This window comes from Acipenser ruthenus, chromosome 6, assembly GCF_902713425.1.
Source record: "Acipenser ruthenus chromosome 6, fAciRut3.2 maternal haplotype, whole genome shotgun sequence".
NCBI classification, from domain to species: domain Eukaryota; kingdom Metazoa; phylum Chordata; class Actinopteri; order Acipenseriformes; family Acipenseridae; genus Acipenser; species Acipenser ruthenus.
This window is the reverse complement of record NC_081194.1, coordinates 78856558-78872685: the sequence shown is the minus strand read 5'-3', so window position 1 is coordinate 78872685 and position 16128 is coordinate 78856558. Positions and strand designations below refer to the sequence as shown.

Below are 16128 nucleotides of genomic sequence, written 5' to 3'. Positions count from 1 at the left end.
CTTGCTCAAGGGTACAGCAGCAGTGTCCCCTACCAGGGATTGAACCCACGACCCTCCGGTCAGGAGTCCAGAGCCCTAACCACTACTCCACACTGCATACAGTAGATAGATCCAGTTTTCTTCAAGGGGAAGTCAATTTTCAGTTCTCTCTGTCTTGTTATTTTTCTTCAGTATTACAGAACACCTTTTGGAATAGTCACTGAAAATACCCAACAGGTAGTTGTTGTGACCATATTACTCACTACAAATACAGTCAAAGATTAATTAAGCCGTGGCCAAAGGGAATTCATAATTGTGGCTGCTTATTAAGACAGGTGGATGATTTTTCAACTCAATTTTTTTAATAGTGGTTTGGTTCAAGTAACTGTAAACACTGTAAAGCTTTTTTTGTACTGTAGACTGTGAGCAAGACATTATACAGCATTGAGGTGGTTGAATATATCTAGATAAAGATACAGAAAATAGAAAAGCAACTTAAAACATTTACATCTTTTTTTAACCGATATCATATCATATATACCAGGATATATTATAATAAATATTCTGACATTTGTTAGCAAGCACTCGGTTTACATTGTTAATATAGATTTGCCATCATTAGGGACTGCACGGTTTAAGCTGTTCTGCCATTCTTTGTTTAAAGAACTGGTTGTATACTATGAGCATTAAAGTGCAGCAAAACACAAAATTGTCCTCTTTTTGGGGTTAAACCATTTTTAACATGTATTTATAAAATAACATTTAAAAATCAAGCTAAAAAGAACAGCCTTTGTAAACTGACTTTGATACTATACAGTAGTTTACAGGATTACAGGCTGGCTGATGTCTCCAGTATGTGGTCAGATGAAGCAAGAAGAGTGTTACAGTTCGTAGTCAAACTTGTACTCGCTGGCCAGGTAGATCCTTCGGAAGATGAGGGCAGCAAGTGCTAAAGTCAGAACCACTATGAGAACAGCCAACCCCACGTGGCTGGAGCCCTCAGGCTGGAGCTGGAGCTGCGGGTAGGTGGGGGAGGCAGGCCTCCTAGGCTGCTGTGCACGACGTTGCCGAGGGCTCAGAGGTCTGTTCAGAGGGCCGGGCTGGGGAGCCTCTTCCCTTGGAGTGCTCTGGAGACTGGTTTGGGAGTCAGCCTAAAAGAAAAGTGTGATAGAAATGTATTCACTATTAGTCACCCAACTAATGCGGACCCAATATCATTATCTGTACCAAAGTATTCAAGACATTAATAGTGGAAAGTTCTGAATTCACAGTCAACCTGAACCAAAAGCAAGCATACCTGATTCTAGCCTCTGTAGGTCAAGATCATTTTTTTTTTTTTTTTTTAATTTAGTAAATCGCCAATTATTTTATTATTTTCTCCCAATTTGGCATACCCAATTATTTTTTTAGGCTCAGCTCACCGATACCACCCCCGTGCTGACTCGGTAGCAGGCGAAGACGAAGACACGCTGGTTTAACAATCATTTGTCACTAAATACCAGGCTGCATTTACTTGAGTCAGGTGGCAGCACTGAACCGAAGCCAACTTCTTTAAAGGCTCAGTTATGTAAGTCAGACTGGCCTTTCAATATTAAGATAAATGCCACAAGGTTTATTTGGGTAAACTGCACTCCCACGGCTATTTTTAAGAGCATAATTTATTTTTATAATAACGTTCAGAAGCATACAATGACAGCACAGCAAACACGGACACGGCACTCCAATACTCAAAGAACTGGGCTTCCATTCTTGGGGACTGGAGTTGTATGCCTTGCTTATACAGCACCACTGACATGAGATACACACATAGTACCTGCTGACAAACATAGCTTATTTAGCACATACTGCAGCAAAGTGTCAGTAATATAGCAATAGACACTGACCTGGGAAGGAAAACGGTTGCCTTGTTCTCTCAGTGAATTTTTCTTCTTAATAATATAACAAGCATTGGTAAGTTGTGCCGCCCATCCCTGATTTCACAAAATCAAGTGATGTTAAAGTAGCTGTATTTTAGTTTAAAAGGTGTTCCAGTGCCAGGGAGCTCTGCAATTTCTCGCATGAGATCCAGGAGTCTTTTTATTAACTTCAGGTAAAATAAAAGCACTGGCATGAGGATCACTCTTGTCAATTGTCTGAGCTGTGCTGTGAGACTTATCTTGCTTCTAATTTAGCATATTATTTAAAAATCAGTCATGATGAAATCTATGCATATGTTTGCAGGTCTGATGCTTATTTTAGGTTATACATTGTACTGCAATAATAACAACCACCAGAGTTTTATACTAGTTGTGCCAAAGCTTTTATTTAGTGCTTTTTGGGTTAAAGATCATTTGCCACCAAGTATTTTTATATAGTTTGTTTGTTTTAAAACGATAGCTGACACCAAGTTAAAGTACATTTTGTTAATGATAATGGGGTTTTGCACTTCAAACGGTAAAAGTATAGCTAACTTTATACCACCCAACACAGACTTTCTGTCTTGTAAACCACCGTGCTTTTTCAGTTACATTTCTTGAAATTTGTTTAATAAAAGTAATAGTATGAGCCATTGCGGACCGAGACTGCACTGCACCTTCTTCAACAGCTGTTTAGGCCTGAGGCCAGATCTGCTGAGAGGCAGTTGCATGGCCTGGTTCTGCTACAGCACAGCAAACAAGGCTATGAAAATCTATCTAACGGTGAGGGCCTGGGGCCGCCTGTGCCAGAGGAAACAGGTTATTGTTGATATACTGGTTATTATAACATATTTTATGTTCCTACTAAGTCAAAATGTGATCAAAGGTTCTGTAGTTAAAACTTACAAAACTCAACATTAAAGGAAATCAGCATTTAAAAGAGTTGCTTTTTTAAGGCCCTTATGTTCAGAGATTGACTAAAGCTCTATGAGTTATAAAAATCAAGGAGCTCTTTACTCAAAGTTGGTCCAGACTAAGAAGTAGCCAAAAAGTCAGCCTCCAGTTGCAATGACTCGTGTCCCTCCAAGAATCCCTCCACACTAAATATATATGGAATAAATGTTTAAATGTTAAATTAATTAAAGCAACTCAAGCATTTCACCTATTCTCTGCTTGAGTTGAAAAATAAAGATCAAACAAAAACGGTAAATGCTTTCTAAAATAAACGTCGATATTAATCGTCGATTTGGCAAAAAAATAAAAATCGAATAGTAGCAAGCCTACTTATGATGCTGTTAGAGCTGTTAGTCCAGGGATAAGTTATAAAAGAAAACAAGTCAAACTAAATGCAGAAGTGTGTTACCGCTTCAGGGGACTCGGGAGTTTCTGTCTGGGTTGCGGATTCAGACGCCTGCTCTCCGGACGGCTCTGAGCTCACTGGGCTGACCAGTACCTGCTTCCGGGCTGCTGTACTGGATGAACTGGATTCCGCCTGTAAAATCAAGCACAGAGAATATTGGTCTTTGTTGCCGCTAAAATAATAATGGCAAGTGAAATGCACAGTAGTGCTTTTATTTAACTGGAGCTCATCTAACCGGTCTAATAAAAAAGAGAGGTGTTCACACACACACACACACACACACACACACACACACTATATATATGTTTTAAATGCCAACTCTGATAACTGTAGCTTTTCCTGTACAAAGAAGACTTGGTTACCACAGGCACTTTTTTTTCTGTGTATGTCTCTGTTTTTTTCTGAAGACTTGGTTACCAACCAAGTCTTCAGAAAAAAAACAGACATACACAGAAAAAAAAGTGCCCAGTAACTGGTGTACCTTGAAGCTGATCTGTCTTGCAAGCTCTTTGGCCTCCCTGTCATTGTTGGTTGGGTTGCTGTTGGAGGTTACAGGCAGCAGAGCAGACTTCATGCTGCCACCACACGCCGCACAGCAGAAGTCCTGGGACCTTAAGGACACAAGGAATCACAGGATAGATTTAACACAGAGCCAAATCAGCCTGGCATTTCAGTGACATTTTTTCAGAAAACCTGAAATAACGCATACGAGCACTGATTGCACAGCTTTTGGGGATTTACAAAGGATTACATTAAAATGATGGGAATGCTGCAATTGAAACACTTTCTTCAGTGCTGTACTTGTCAGGACGATGCATTGTCTTCTGTTATTTACAATTGAACAGAACTTCAACTGCTACTGATGCATTTGTTTATTTCATAATATAGACAATTCATGGAATTAACTTATATGATGCATCAAAAGTAAACTATGGAGGTTTGTTTTTACTGACTTTAATCCAATTCACTCCTTTATAAGCGATTACCCACAAATATTGGGACAGGGCACTTGCTAGGTTGCATTTATTAGGATAAAAATGTAGTTACGAGCCATGCAAATGATTTTGCTAAAGTGGAGCCTCTTCTTCATCTAGCTGTGCCTGGGTGTGTAAAGAGCTATCGCTTCATAGAACAAATCGTACTTTTTGGCGAGGGCTTTCCGTTCTTCGGGAGTGTAATCAAGAGACCCTATTGCACCCTCTCCTTTTGTGGGCATGAATCCGATTATAGCTATTAGTGCAGTTCTTACTGAAAAAGAAAAAAAAAACTGTAATTCAACATTAAATGAATTCAAACACGCATGTTACATAAGATGGAGTAATGCTCTGCTACTGTTCTGCTAAAGCGTGGATTTACCTCTTACAGGACACTCCCTTTGAGCTTCAATGATAATTTAATTAATGAATAGGGAATCCTGAGAGGAAATAGTAATCACAAACCACAAAACATCATAAATGTGTTTCAAAAGTGTTCCACTCAGGGTTACCTGTGATGTGAAATCCAGCTTGGCTTACCCCTGTATGGTATTAATCACACCTACAGTCTACTCAGGGTTACCTGTGATGTGAAATCCAGCTGTGGCTTACCCCTGTATGGTATTAATCACACCTACAGTCTACTCAGGGTTACCTGTGATGTGAAATCCAGCTGTGGCTTACCCCTGTATGGTATTAATCACATCTACAGTCTACTCAGGGTTACCTGTGATGTGAAATCCAGCTGTGGCTTACCCCTGTATGGTATTAATCACACCTACAGTCTACTCAGGGTTACCTGTGATGTGAAATCCAGCTGTGGCTTACCCCTGTATGGTATTAATCACATCTACAGTCGACTCAGGGTTACCTGTGATGTGAAATCCAGCTGTGGCTTACCCCTGTATGGTATTAATCACACCTACAGTCTACTCAGGGTTACCTGTGATGTGAACAGCCCTGCGGGGTCACTTGCTGTCTGTGGAACTGCTGCATGCACTAATAGTACAGTACCTACGAAGTTCCACTCTGCTGTACAAGAAGCATTTTACTCTACACAAATGTAGTTGTTTACAAGTACAAAAAAAGGAATGAAGCAGAAACACAAGGGGTAAGCAGTAAAGTAATGCCATTCAAATGCAGTTCATTAATACAAGCAAAACCAACGTGAAAACAATAAATAGCACATTTTTAGAAAAGCAACTTTAGCTTGCCAAAATAAACTACATGGAAATGATACTGTAATACAAATATTCTGTTTAGAGCCATGACACAAGTAATTAATTTTATTTATTTAAATCTATGTCCAGAAACAGGTAAATTGCATAATCAATGCATAAACTGGAATGCATGTTGTTCTGTGTCTGATATTGAAAACAGCAAATTCCTGCAGTGCACCTGTCATTCTACTGTATATTGCACTTTGACTGGTCTCTGTTTGTTCTGCGCTCCTCTCTGTACTGGGTTTATTTGTTGACAGATTCCATTTGACAAACTGTATGAGATTTTCAACTGTGTGCTTCAGGGCAGACTGAAAAAGTGTCTCCGAAGTGTAATATTAGGAGAGTACGTACTGCTCCAGGAGGGCTGCCACGTCTCAGGGTGATGTCCAGAGATGCTTAAACAGATCTTCTTACCAGCTTCAAATCTCCCATTTGGCTGAAACGGAATTGAACATTAGCCATCAAAATTATTATTAGTATAATTTTTTATTGAACAGCATCATCGCCCAAGAAGAAATTCAGCATAATTTTTTTTTTTTTTTTGGTTCCTGGGTAGTAAGTGTTATTTCCTAATTGCTTATGCCTCAAAAGTATAGAAAATGGCTATTATTCCCCACAAACTTTGCTTTTGTGACCAGGACAGTGATATTTTGAAATGTACCTATTTCCAATGAGAAAACGGGCGAATTTGTGTCTTTTCGTTCACATAAAGTCAGAAAAAAACAACATATGAATCCAAATTAACATGTATTTATACTAAAGTAATACAAAAATGACTACAAAAGATTTAGAAGTGAGTAGTTTTTCGAGATTTACAATTATACTGTAAATCACTTTCATGAATCAGCCCCCAAATGTAGTCTCCCATCATGTTGCATAAGCAATTAGGAAATAACACTTACTACCCAGGAACAAAAATTGTGTTACATAGTGTAATCAATTACTGGATCATTACTAGCGGTGGGAAAGTCTAAAAATAATAAAAAAAATAAATAAAAATAAATAAAAATGATAATGATAATGTTCAACATCCTTCAAGGCTGATTGTGAGAAAATAAGAACATTTTCTGTATGAAAGGAAGCCGTTCAGCCCATCAGTGCTCGTCTGGTTCCTGCGTAGTAGCTAGTTAATCTCAAACCTTGTTGAGGCTGTGTGGGCCAGTGGTTAAAGAAAAGGGCTTGTAACGAGGTGGTCCCCGGTTCAAATCCCACCTCAGCCACTGACTCATTGTGTGACCCTGAGCAAGTCACTTAACCTCCCTGTGCTCCATCTTTCGGGTGAGACGTAATTGTAAGTGACTCTGCAGCTGATGCATAGTTCACACACCCTAGTCTCTGTAAGTCACCTTGGATAAAGGCGTCTGCTAAATAAACTAATAATAATAATAATAATAATGTTGGTTCTTAAGGATGGGAGGTGGAACACTACACCTTCTCCTATGGGCTTCAACATGGTATAAAGTATGCTTTTAAGTTAAAAATGCAGTTAAAATATACCAGGGATTGAAATACGACTCCCATTGCATAATGGTTTGAGCCATTCCTGATTTTACAATAAATAAGATACACATGAGCTTGTTACCTATACACTGTGGCTAATTAAGCTTGTGAAACTGCTATGCAATAGGTGTCTTATCTCCATCCCTGTACACATATCAGTTAGAATGCATGTAACAACACTCTTACTGTGAGCAGTATAATGCTGGGGGGTTTCATCGGATAGTCAGGAGGAAGCACAACTCTGCCATGATAGACACCGCCGTCAAAATCTGAATCAGGAGGGCCACGGACTGTGAAGTGCCACTCGAAAAGGTTATCCTGAGACAACAAACAACAGAAAATCAAAACGTACAGCACACTTGCCAAGGTTAATAGACTGCAGCAGTGACAATAAAACTTGTGACAAGACAGCCTTTCTAATGTCTTGCGACAGCCAGAACACGGACATGAAACTGTTTTTTTTCTCTTCAAGCTGCAAGTGCAAAGTTTATAAAAATGACATGTCACTGGTGATCTGAATTTATTTTGGGGGTTTTGTTTTGTTTGAAGGATTTAATTGTACTGGTTTGTGAATGAGGGTTATTTGAGCGGGGGTAAATTCAATGACACATGTTTGACAAAGTCTCCTTCAGTCTCTTCAGTTTTGTAGATGGGAAAGTACCCTGGCATTTGAAACAAAACAAATCCATGCGTTCGTCAACGTAAGAAATTATTCATTTCATAAACACACATGCTCTATAGCACTTAAAACCGATGCTTGATTCAGCTCGGACAGTTCCCCTACACCTCTGAGCTGTTCATACCTCCAAGGGCTGTGCGTGATAGTGTTCTGTTGGATCCCTGAGCTCAGCTGCCTCCTTCATCAACCGCTTCACAGCTACGGAAACATAAAAGACAAAACACGACACTCAATTCAGGCTGATCAAATTGCAGGTGAGCAAATGATTTAAGTAGGAGTTCAATTAATTATGCTCATGAAAGTAAAATTATATAAGCAGATCGTTATGAGGGATCTCAGTGAGCATTAAGACACATGTGACATGGTCTATCAGCAAAAACAGCTGTGTATTTTAATCCTTTACTTATAAGTAAGCCAAGACACATGCCAAATGATAATCCAAGTCAAGCGTCCAACGCTGGTTACACAAGGCCTGGGTGTGCAACTGAAGAATGCACACACAACAGAATAATGATTCTAAACTAATGTGTTTGTACCAACTGCAGTATAAAGGTCAGATACAACACTAGGGCTCGAAATGAACACCGGCCATGCGGCAATTGCTGTGGATGCCTTTCTCAATTGCTGCAGCGCCCCTCAAAATGTATACAGGGTGGTGAAATGTATTTTTAGATTTCAACAAACAAAACCCAAAATAGGTTATTATCAATAGTTTTTACTTAACTTAAACACATCTAAAAGGTTTTAAAATGTGTAAAAAACCTTTTAGATGTGTTTAAGTTAAGTAAAAGCTTATTTGACTATAGTTCCAGCCCGGTGGCCATCTTGGCTTAGCTTTAAAAATTTATTTGATAAAAGATTAAATATTAAAACTTTTCAAAAAGAAAATTCACTCCAAGCTATAGCCTGCCCCTAAAAACACATCTGTCACTCAAGACAGCCACTCTGTCAATGCAGTACCACTTGCTGCTGCTGTTGTCTCAGAGAGCAGAGAATGAGTTAAACTTTGACAAACCTAAATGCGCGTCATTTAATCCAACCCACATATCTTCCAAAGCCCACCTGATAGGATAATAATTCAAAGAGATTTATCTTCCGGACACATAGCATTAACCAATTATGTAATTTTGGAGAGTTTGGCATTTGTTTTTGAAATTCCGGCCCAAAAAATGTAAATTTTTTTTTTAATGTTCCAACTCTCAGAATAACATGAGAAGTGGGATTCAGAATGATTAAAGGGCATTACGGTTATTTTAAAGCAGTTTGCATGTGTATTATAATGAAGTCGTAAACAGGTAAACCGCAACCGAAACTCGAAACGGTTGCTTAATTACAACGAGACAGCATGACAATACCTCTTGAATATTTTTTATCTAGAATTCCATGCAGAACTAGAGTGAGTAAATATGAGTTAACATCAACACACACAGCTCCACAGCACTGACAGTCAACTGACAGTGGCTAGACAAGCTCAGCGCACAAAATATTACTCAACTGAGGTTTACTATCCTTGACTGGGGTGAGGAAGAGTTTTCATTGAAAGAACAATGTGGGGGCTCCCGAGTGGCGGATCCGGTAAAGGCGCTCCGCGTGGAGTGCAGGGTGCGCCCTATAGCCTGGAGGTCGCCGGTTCAAGTTCAGGCTATTCCATTGCCAACCGTGGATGGGAGCTCCCAGGTGGCGGCGCACAATTGGCCAAGCGTCGACCGGGTGGGGAGGGCCTAGGTCGGCCAGGGTGTCCTTGGCTCACCGCGCACCAGCGACCCCTGTAGACTGGCCGGGTGTCTGCGTGCTTGCCTGTAAGCTGCCCAGAGCTGCGCTGTCCTCCGACGCAGTAGCTCTGGGTTGGCTGCATGGCGGGTCTGCAGAGTGAAAAAAAGCAGTTGGCTGACGGCATACGTTTCGTCTTCGCCGCTCCCAACTCAGCACAGGGGTGGTAGTGGTGAGCTGAGCTTAAAAAAACAATTGGATATATCAAATTGGGAGAAAAGCGGGGTAAAATTAATTGGCGACTACTAAAGTTAAAATAAATTAAAAATAAAGAACACTGTGTAACCTGCATTTTCAAATTAAGACATGTCCCAGATTTAGGCCTCGGAAAGTTGGTAGCTTTATCCATAAATGCAACACGTGGGAACGAGATTTCGGAGTTTAGTTTATGTTGAACTGAGTAGAATATATGCTATTAAAATTGAACAATAACAGTCTCATGGATTAGTGATAAAAGCCAATGCCTGGCTTCAGCGCAGGGAGCTGTGTCCTCGCAGCCTCCAAACTACAGCTATGGTTTTGCATCACTACAGAATTCACTAATTTTGCTTCATAAAGTCGACTGTTACATATTGAATAACATATCGCTTTGTAGTTTTCCATAGTACTTGACGAACACCTGACAAAAACTGTGACATTATGAAATCTAACATGACTACTGTACTACTATTATGGCTTCCGGTATACTTTTGCGATATAATTTTGTAGTTTCTTTGATTACATGATGTTCAATAAAATATCAAAATTATGTTCAAATAGTTTTTTTTTTTTTTTAAATCCCGAAATTTTAGGTCACAACTGTAGGCTGCTGGTTGACAATACAAAAAAACCCCTGCATTTTCTGAATAAATGAATAGCTATTATTAGGTTAATATGTGTTGTTTCTTGTTGTGGCCAAATATTAGCTTTATATATGAATCCTATGCAAAATTGCAACGCATTCTACACTTTGGCCTTGACTTAAGTTTAGTGGCCTTGGTGCCCTCTACGAATCTATTGAATTGAAGTCCATTTTTGGCCTTGCCCTTTTCGTTACCTATGTAGAGCCCTGCAACACCATACTATCATTGCAGACTGACATTGTGAATATTATTGGACACTTTTTTCCTAGATTTAAATCAGGGCATTGATCTTGTTTTTTTCACTGCACTGGGCCAGACGAATTTGCCCTCGTGGAAGATCAATATTGCTGTGGGCAACTGGCTCCCTCTCACTCACTTTCTGTATTGTAAACTACTTTGTTCGAAGGGAATCATGATCAGGTGTCCCATGTGCTGGACTGATCAAGACTAGATCTACATCACAGCATATAGTGAGGAACACAACAAGTATATGCCTTTACTACAGTTGGAACTAGCTCAACCCAAACTACTACCTGTCTGATTACAGCTCAAGGTTGTATACATTTTCCAGTTCCTGTAGACCCCACGAAAGGTGTCCCAGCTGCTTGAAGTATATGGCCTGTGGTGCCTGTGGTCTTTTAGGAACATACACCGTGACTGTCAGTAACGTGATTCAAGGAGTATATTTGACATAAAAAAAAAAAAAAACTTCATTTTTCTGACACGATTTTGTAGCCCCTCTTAACATTGATTAAAACATGGCTTTAAGGGAACAGTTTTTGAGTTTTTTTTTTGCTAGTCAGTTTGCATCCTTATATCATAATATATCAGTCTACTAAGAGATAACAACAAAGAGGAGACAGGAGAAAAGCCCCCCCCCAGGTGAAATGAATGTGAAATAAGTATAGAAAAGGGCAGCTGTGCTCAGCATATTTTTGCACTGGCTGTTCTGTGGGGGTTTAAATCCAATCCAGCCCACACAACAGTAAACAAAAATCAATCTAAACGGACAGCTGACAGCTTATTAAATTAAACAAATTGCCCTAGTTGGAAAAGCTGAGTGTAAAGAACATTGGGAAATGTATTAACATGCATCCAGTGGCGTAGTTAAGGGATGGTTTTAGGGGTTTGAACCCCCCACAAAATTAATTACACTATGTAACACCATTTTTGTTCCTGGGTAGCAAGTGTTATTTCCTAATTGCTTATGCCTCAAAAGTATAGAAAATGGCTATTATTCCCCACAAACTTTGCTTTTGTGACCAGGACAGTGATATTTTGAAATGTACCTATTTTCCAGAACATTCCAGATAGATTCAGTGCTGGGTGAAATAAATGTATTTTTGTAGGATGGTACAGAGGGGAAAAGAGAGCCATGAAGTTCGCTATCCCAAGAATTTGGCGGGAACCCACTGACCACTCAAGCAACTGCTACTTCTGCATGGTGGACCCTTCCAAACGTCGGAATGGCAAGAATGCACCTGCTATCACGTATCCGGACCTTCCTTCATCCATCGCCTCGGTGCCACATGCCATTTCCAATGAGAAAACGGACGAATTTGTGTTCACATAAAGTCAGAAAAAAACAACATATGAATCCAAATTAACATGTATTTATACTAAAGTAATACAAAAATGACTACAAAAGATTTAGAAGCGATTAGTTTTTCGAGATTTACGATTATACTGTAAATCACTTTCACGAATCAGCCCCCAAATGTAGTCTCCCATCATGTTCTCGTTATACTGTCCTTGGTAGCGGCGTTCAAAGTCCAGTATATCCTGGTGGAAGCGCTCGCCTTGCTCCTCCGAGTACGCTCCCATGTTCTCCTTGAATTTATCAAGATGAGCATCAAGGATATGGACTTTGAGGGACATCCTACAGCCCATTGTGCCGTAGTTCTTCACCAGAGTCTCAACCAGCTCCACATAGTTTTCGGCCTTGTGATTGCCCAGGAAGCCCCGAACAACTGCGACAAAGCTATTCCAAGCCGCTTTCTCCTTACTAGTGAGCTTCTTGGGGAATTCATTGCACTCCAGGATCTTCTTTATCTGTGGTCCGACGAAGACACCGGCTTTGACCTTTGCCTCACACAGCTTAGGGAAGAAGTCTTGAAGGTACTTGAAGGCTGCCGACTCCTTATCTAGAGCTCTGACAAATTGTTTCATAAGGCCCAATTTGATGTGCAGTGGTGGCATCAGCACCTTCCGGGGGTCCCAGCCGTACTCATCATACTTCAAGGTGTCCAGCAAGGTCCTGATGCTGTTGTAATCCTCTTTGAGGTGCACCGAGTGAGCCAGGGGAAGAGACGGGTCATTTTGGTTACAGGCGTTTCCGATTGCCTCGAACAGACTGCATTTAGGGAATTAAAAATGAAATGCACTGCAGCTTACTTGATTGCAGTAAAAAAACAAAAACATTTAGCTCTCAGATTGTGCTAATGAAAATATCTCAAATGTACTGTAATGTGTTTGCTGTGGTGTATTTAATACAGTAAATAGTAGAATGAACTCGATGCAACTTAAACTTGTTTTTACTGAAAAATAAACAGTAACATGTAATCATAAGAGCTGTCTGTTACATACTCACAGATCAGAACTTCTATAACACTACTTCAACATGCTGTTTCCCATACAGGTGCACAACAGACTCCAAGGGACAATGAGAATCAGTACTTTATAAACAAAGTATGTAGTAAACACAATTCGAAACGCTGTATGTAATGCAAACATAAGTACCTTAAATATAAACAACACAAGAAAGCTTAACTGCCAAAGAACAGGAGTTTATTACAAAACACACCTGTGGGCCGTACAATGTAATAAGTACTGTAGTACCATTTTACAAATTTATATTTTTCGCTAAATGTAATTAAAATTGTACACGTTTTAAACTGTACAACGGCTATGCCAACAAAAACAGAATAAAATTAAACAGCAACTGGTTTTCCTGCCCGATGTCACAGATGCCACCGTGACTGTCAATTAAACTGTATGTATTAAACGCAAAACATCTGCCTGTGGAACATGAAAACTGTACCTGATAAAAAAACAAAACAGAAAAATAAATAAAATAAACCGTACTGTATATATATTAAACTGCACGTATTAGATGCAAAAGACATGTCTATGGAACAGGAAAACTGTACGTATTTAACAGTATATACATTATATGCGAGTCTGTTTTAACCAGAGTAATTCCCTATTAAAACCCATGTTGTTTGGCAGGGACATGCCTCCTCAATACGTTATAAATGGAACTCTGTTCTAGCAGGATCCATTATAAGTGGAGTGCACCTGTATTAAAGATGTGGTCACCAATTCCACACACATTTTCAGTCTTGTGTTGCAGGGGCCTTGATGCTCAAAGTCAATTTTTCTTCTTGTTGCTCTTGCCTTGGTATGAAGTAAAGCTCGTTCGTTGCACTAATGGAGTACTTTGTCAGACATTACAAGGAGAGCACTCCTAGCCTAGCACATGCTTAAACCATGCAAGAATGCAGCAGAATGCACCATTTGAATCCCGCACACTCCCCCCCTCGGCGCTACACGTCTCGATGAGATGGGTGCCCCCTACTACATTAGAAGTGCCACGTACTTTAAAACGAATTGAAAACCCTGACAAAGCAGCACCCTGCATTAACATCCAAAAGTACCAAAAAGTACCAGTACCAAACCTCATGCTGTAATTAGCGGCACAGTACCAAAACTCATATTTTCCAAGTAATTTACCTTTAAGAAATCTGAAGTTGTTAGGTATTAATTAAATAGAATAAAACATGTTAATTACTCAACACAAAACAATGCGGTCCCATGGTTTCAATAAAATAATCTGAAAGTGTTATTTAATATAAGACCTGCTGTGATCAAACTAACTGAAACTAATTTGTATTTTATAAGCTATTATTTGATTTTCTTCATTTTCCTTAGTTTTCATATAAATGTGTCATCTCTGCAGTGAATTGTCAGACTGTAGTCCTGGGCAAGATAGGGATGCAATGGATAAGACCTTCCCAAACTGAAACCCACATCTGCATAAAATTCCAAAGTGAATGCTACCGACAAAAGATAAAACCAAACCAAATTATTTTGTACAAAAAAGTGTTGGCTGTCTCAGCACTAAGCCGGTGGCATTTTCGGGACCTGGGATTTGTGATTTGTCATTAACAACTGACCGCAGAGACAATGGGGTACCAGGTAAATAATAAATGCTATGCAAGAAAATGTAATGTCAAATGTAATTTTTTTACTGATTAATAATTTACCATTGATTTGTGGATTCTAAAAAAAGAATGCATCTCTTGCAACAGATGCTGCTTTGGGGAAACATGACATGAGCTACTTGTAAAGTAGGGGTGTCAAACTCCAGTCCTCGAGGGCCACAGGGTCTTCTGGTTTTCATTCCAACTTAAACTCTCAATTAACATAATTGATCTAATTATTTGTTAATTTAAAAAATGCACTTGATTCAAGATACACGGCCTATGAAACATGTTGAGACCTGGAGAGAAGTGTTACATTTGTCCAATTAATCAAATCATTAGACTAATTAAGTAACTTGTTTGACTTGTTTAATTGAATCTATTAAACCTCCATGCAGACCATGAAGTAGCTAATTTTACAGTTTTACCTGTTATAGCCTGGAGTGGGTTTCCCTTCCAGGACTGTGATAACCAAAGCATTACTATGTACGCATGAATAAATGCATCTGATGGGAGCGGCCTAGGTAAACAAGAGTATCATGAAATCTGAGCGAAAACAAGTAGAAAGCAAGCTGAATGCAACTCCAGGGGGGGCTAAAAATCAAAAAAACAAACACTGAAGTAGCGCTTGTTCAAAAAAAAAAAAAAAAAAAAAACAGGCAATGAAAATAAAGGATAAATGTAAAAATGTAACTTGACAAAAAACACTCTACAATAAATAAATAATAATAAAAAAAACCACAACGCGTCACAAATGATAACAGTTTGCATAACCCGCATTCATGTTTTCTAATAAACACCTGTAAGGATGTAGATGTACACACGTTAATAATGTGGGACTTAATTTTGACTGAATTAATAATAATAATAATAATAATAATAATAATAATAATAATACTGTAACGCAAAACTAGCCTTAGCCTGGGAAACGGAAGTAAAAAAAAAACAAGCAAAAAACACTTAATTCGGGTGGCCATTAACACGTAATGATTGTCAAAAACAAACAAACGACCGATCGATAAAACGAATTAACCTACCTGGACTCTTTAGGTTGTATTTGATTTCCATGTCAGATCAGGGAGACAAGAAAATAAAGATACCCTGATCTCCTCTAACCCGCCTCGGTCTTCCGAACAATCGATATTCCCAAACCCGCAGTCTGCGGGGCAGTGTACTTCCTGTCAGGAGCACTGGAGGTTATTGGATGTTTAACGACGAACACATTGTGGACGATTACTGTCGTGTCGGCGGAGGTTTTTGATTATTGAAAATGTCCTGACGAGGCAGAAAGTTTGTGGATACGGCAGATACTGGTCAGTAAGATGGTGACAAATTTGAAGAAAACCTGGAACTTGGAACATTTGGTTAAAAATAATAACAAAAAAAAAAACTTTATTTAAAACACTACACAGAAAACAGCTGCGTCTCCCCTGGGTGAAAATGAAAGCGTTAGAGGATGAGAGAAGTATGGAATTGTATAAAGCTCACGGTGCTTTAATACTCCTAATTGAGACCAACCTCGCCCTAAATAAGGCACCCAACTTGTCTGATGAAATACTGCATTACTAGTATCACCTGTTTTAATTGATAGGCTTACAGTAAGTGGATTATGACAGTAAGGCCGGGAAGAAGTGCAAATAATCTTACTCAGTATTGAGGTTGTTATAAACAGTGCGATTTTCAAAAGGTTTTCTAATTATAATA

General features: G+C 39.2%; 1 protein-coding gene across 1 annotated transcript; it reads right to left on the bottom strand.

The window, feature by feature from the left end:
- Positions 1–319: 319 nt before the first annotated feature.
- LOC117410937 (ubiquitin-conjugating enzyme E2 J1) lies at positions 320–15889 on the bottom strand. The gene is made up of 8 exons (XM_034017901.3): positions 15462–15889; positions 7735–7808; positions 7118–7249; positions 5783–5867; positions 4377–4482; positions 3716–3845; positions 3238–3366; positions 320–1130 (listed from the first exon to the last, which is right to left on the bottom strand). Exons 1-8 carry the CDS (start codon positions 15490–15492, stop codon positions 861–863), a joined length of 957 nt encoding a protein of 318 aa, XP_033873792.2. The 5' UTR covers positions 15493–15889; the 3' UTR covers positions 320–860.
- Positions 15890–16128: the final 239 nt, after the last annotated feature.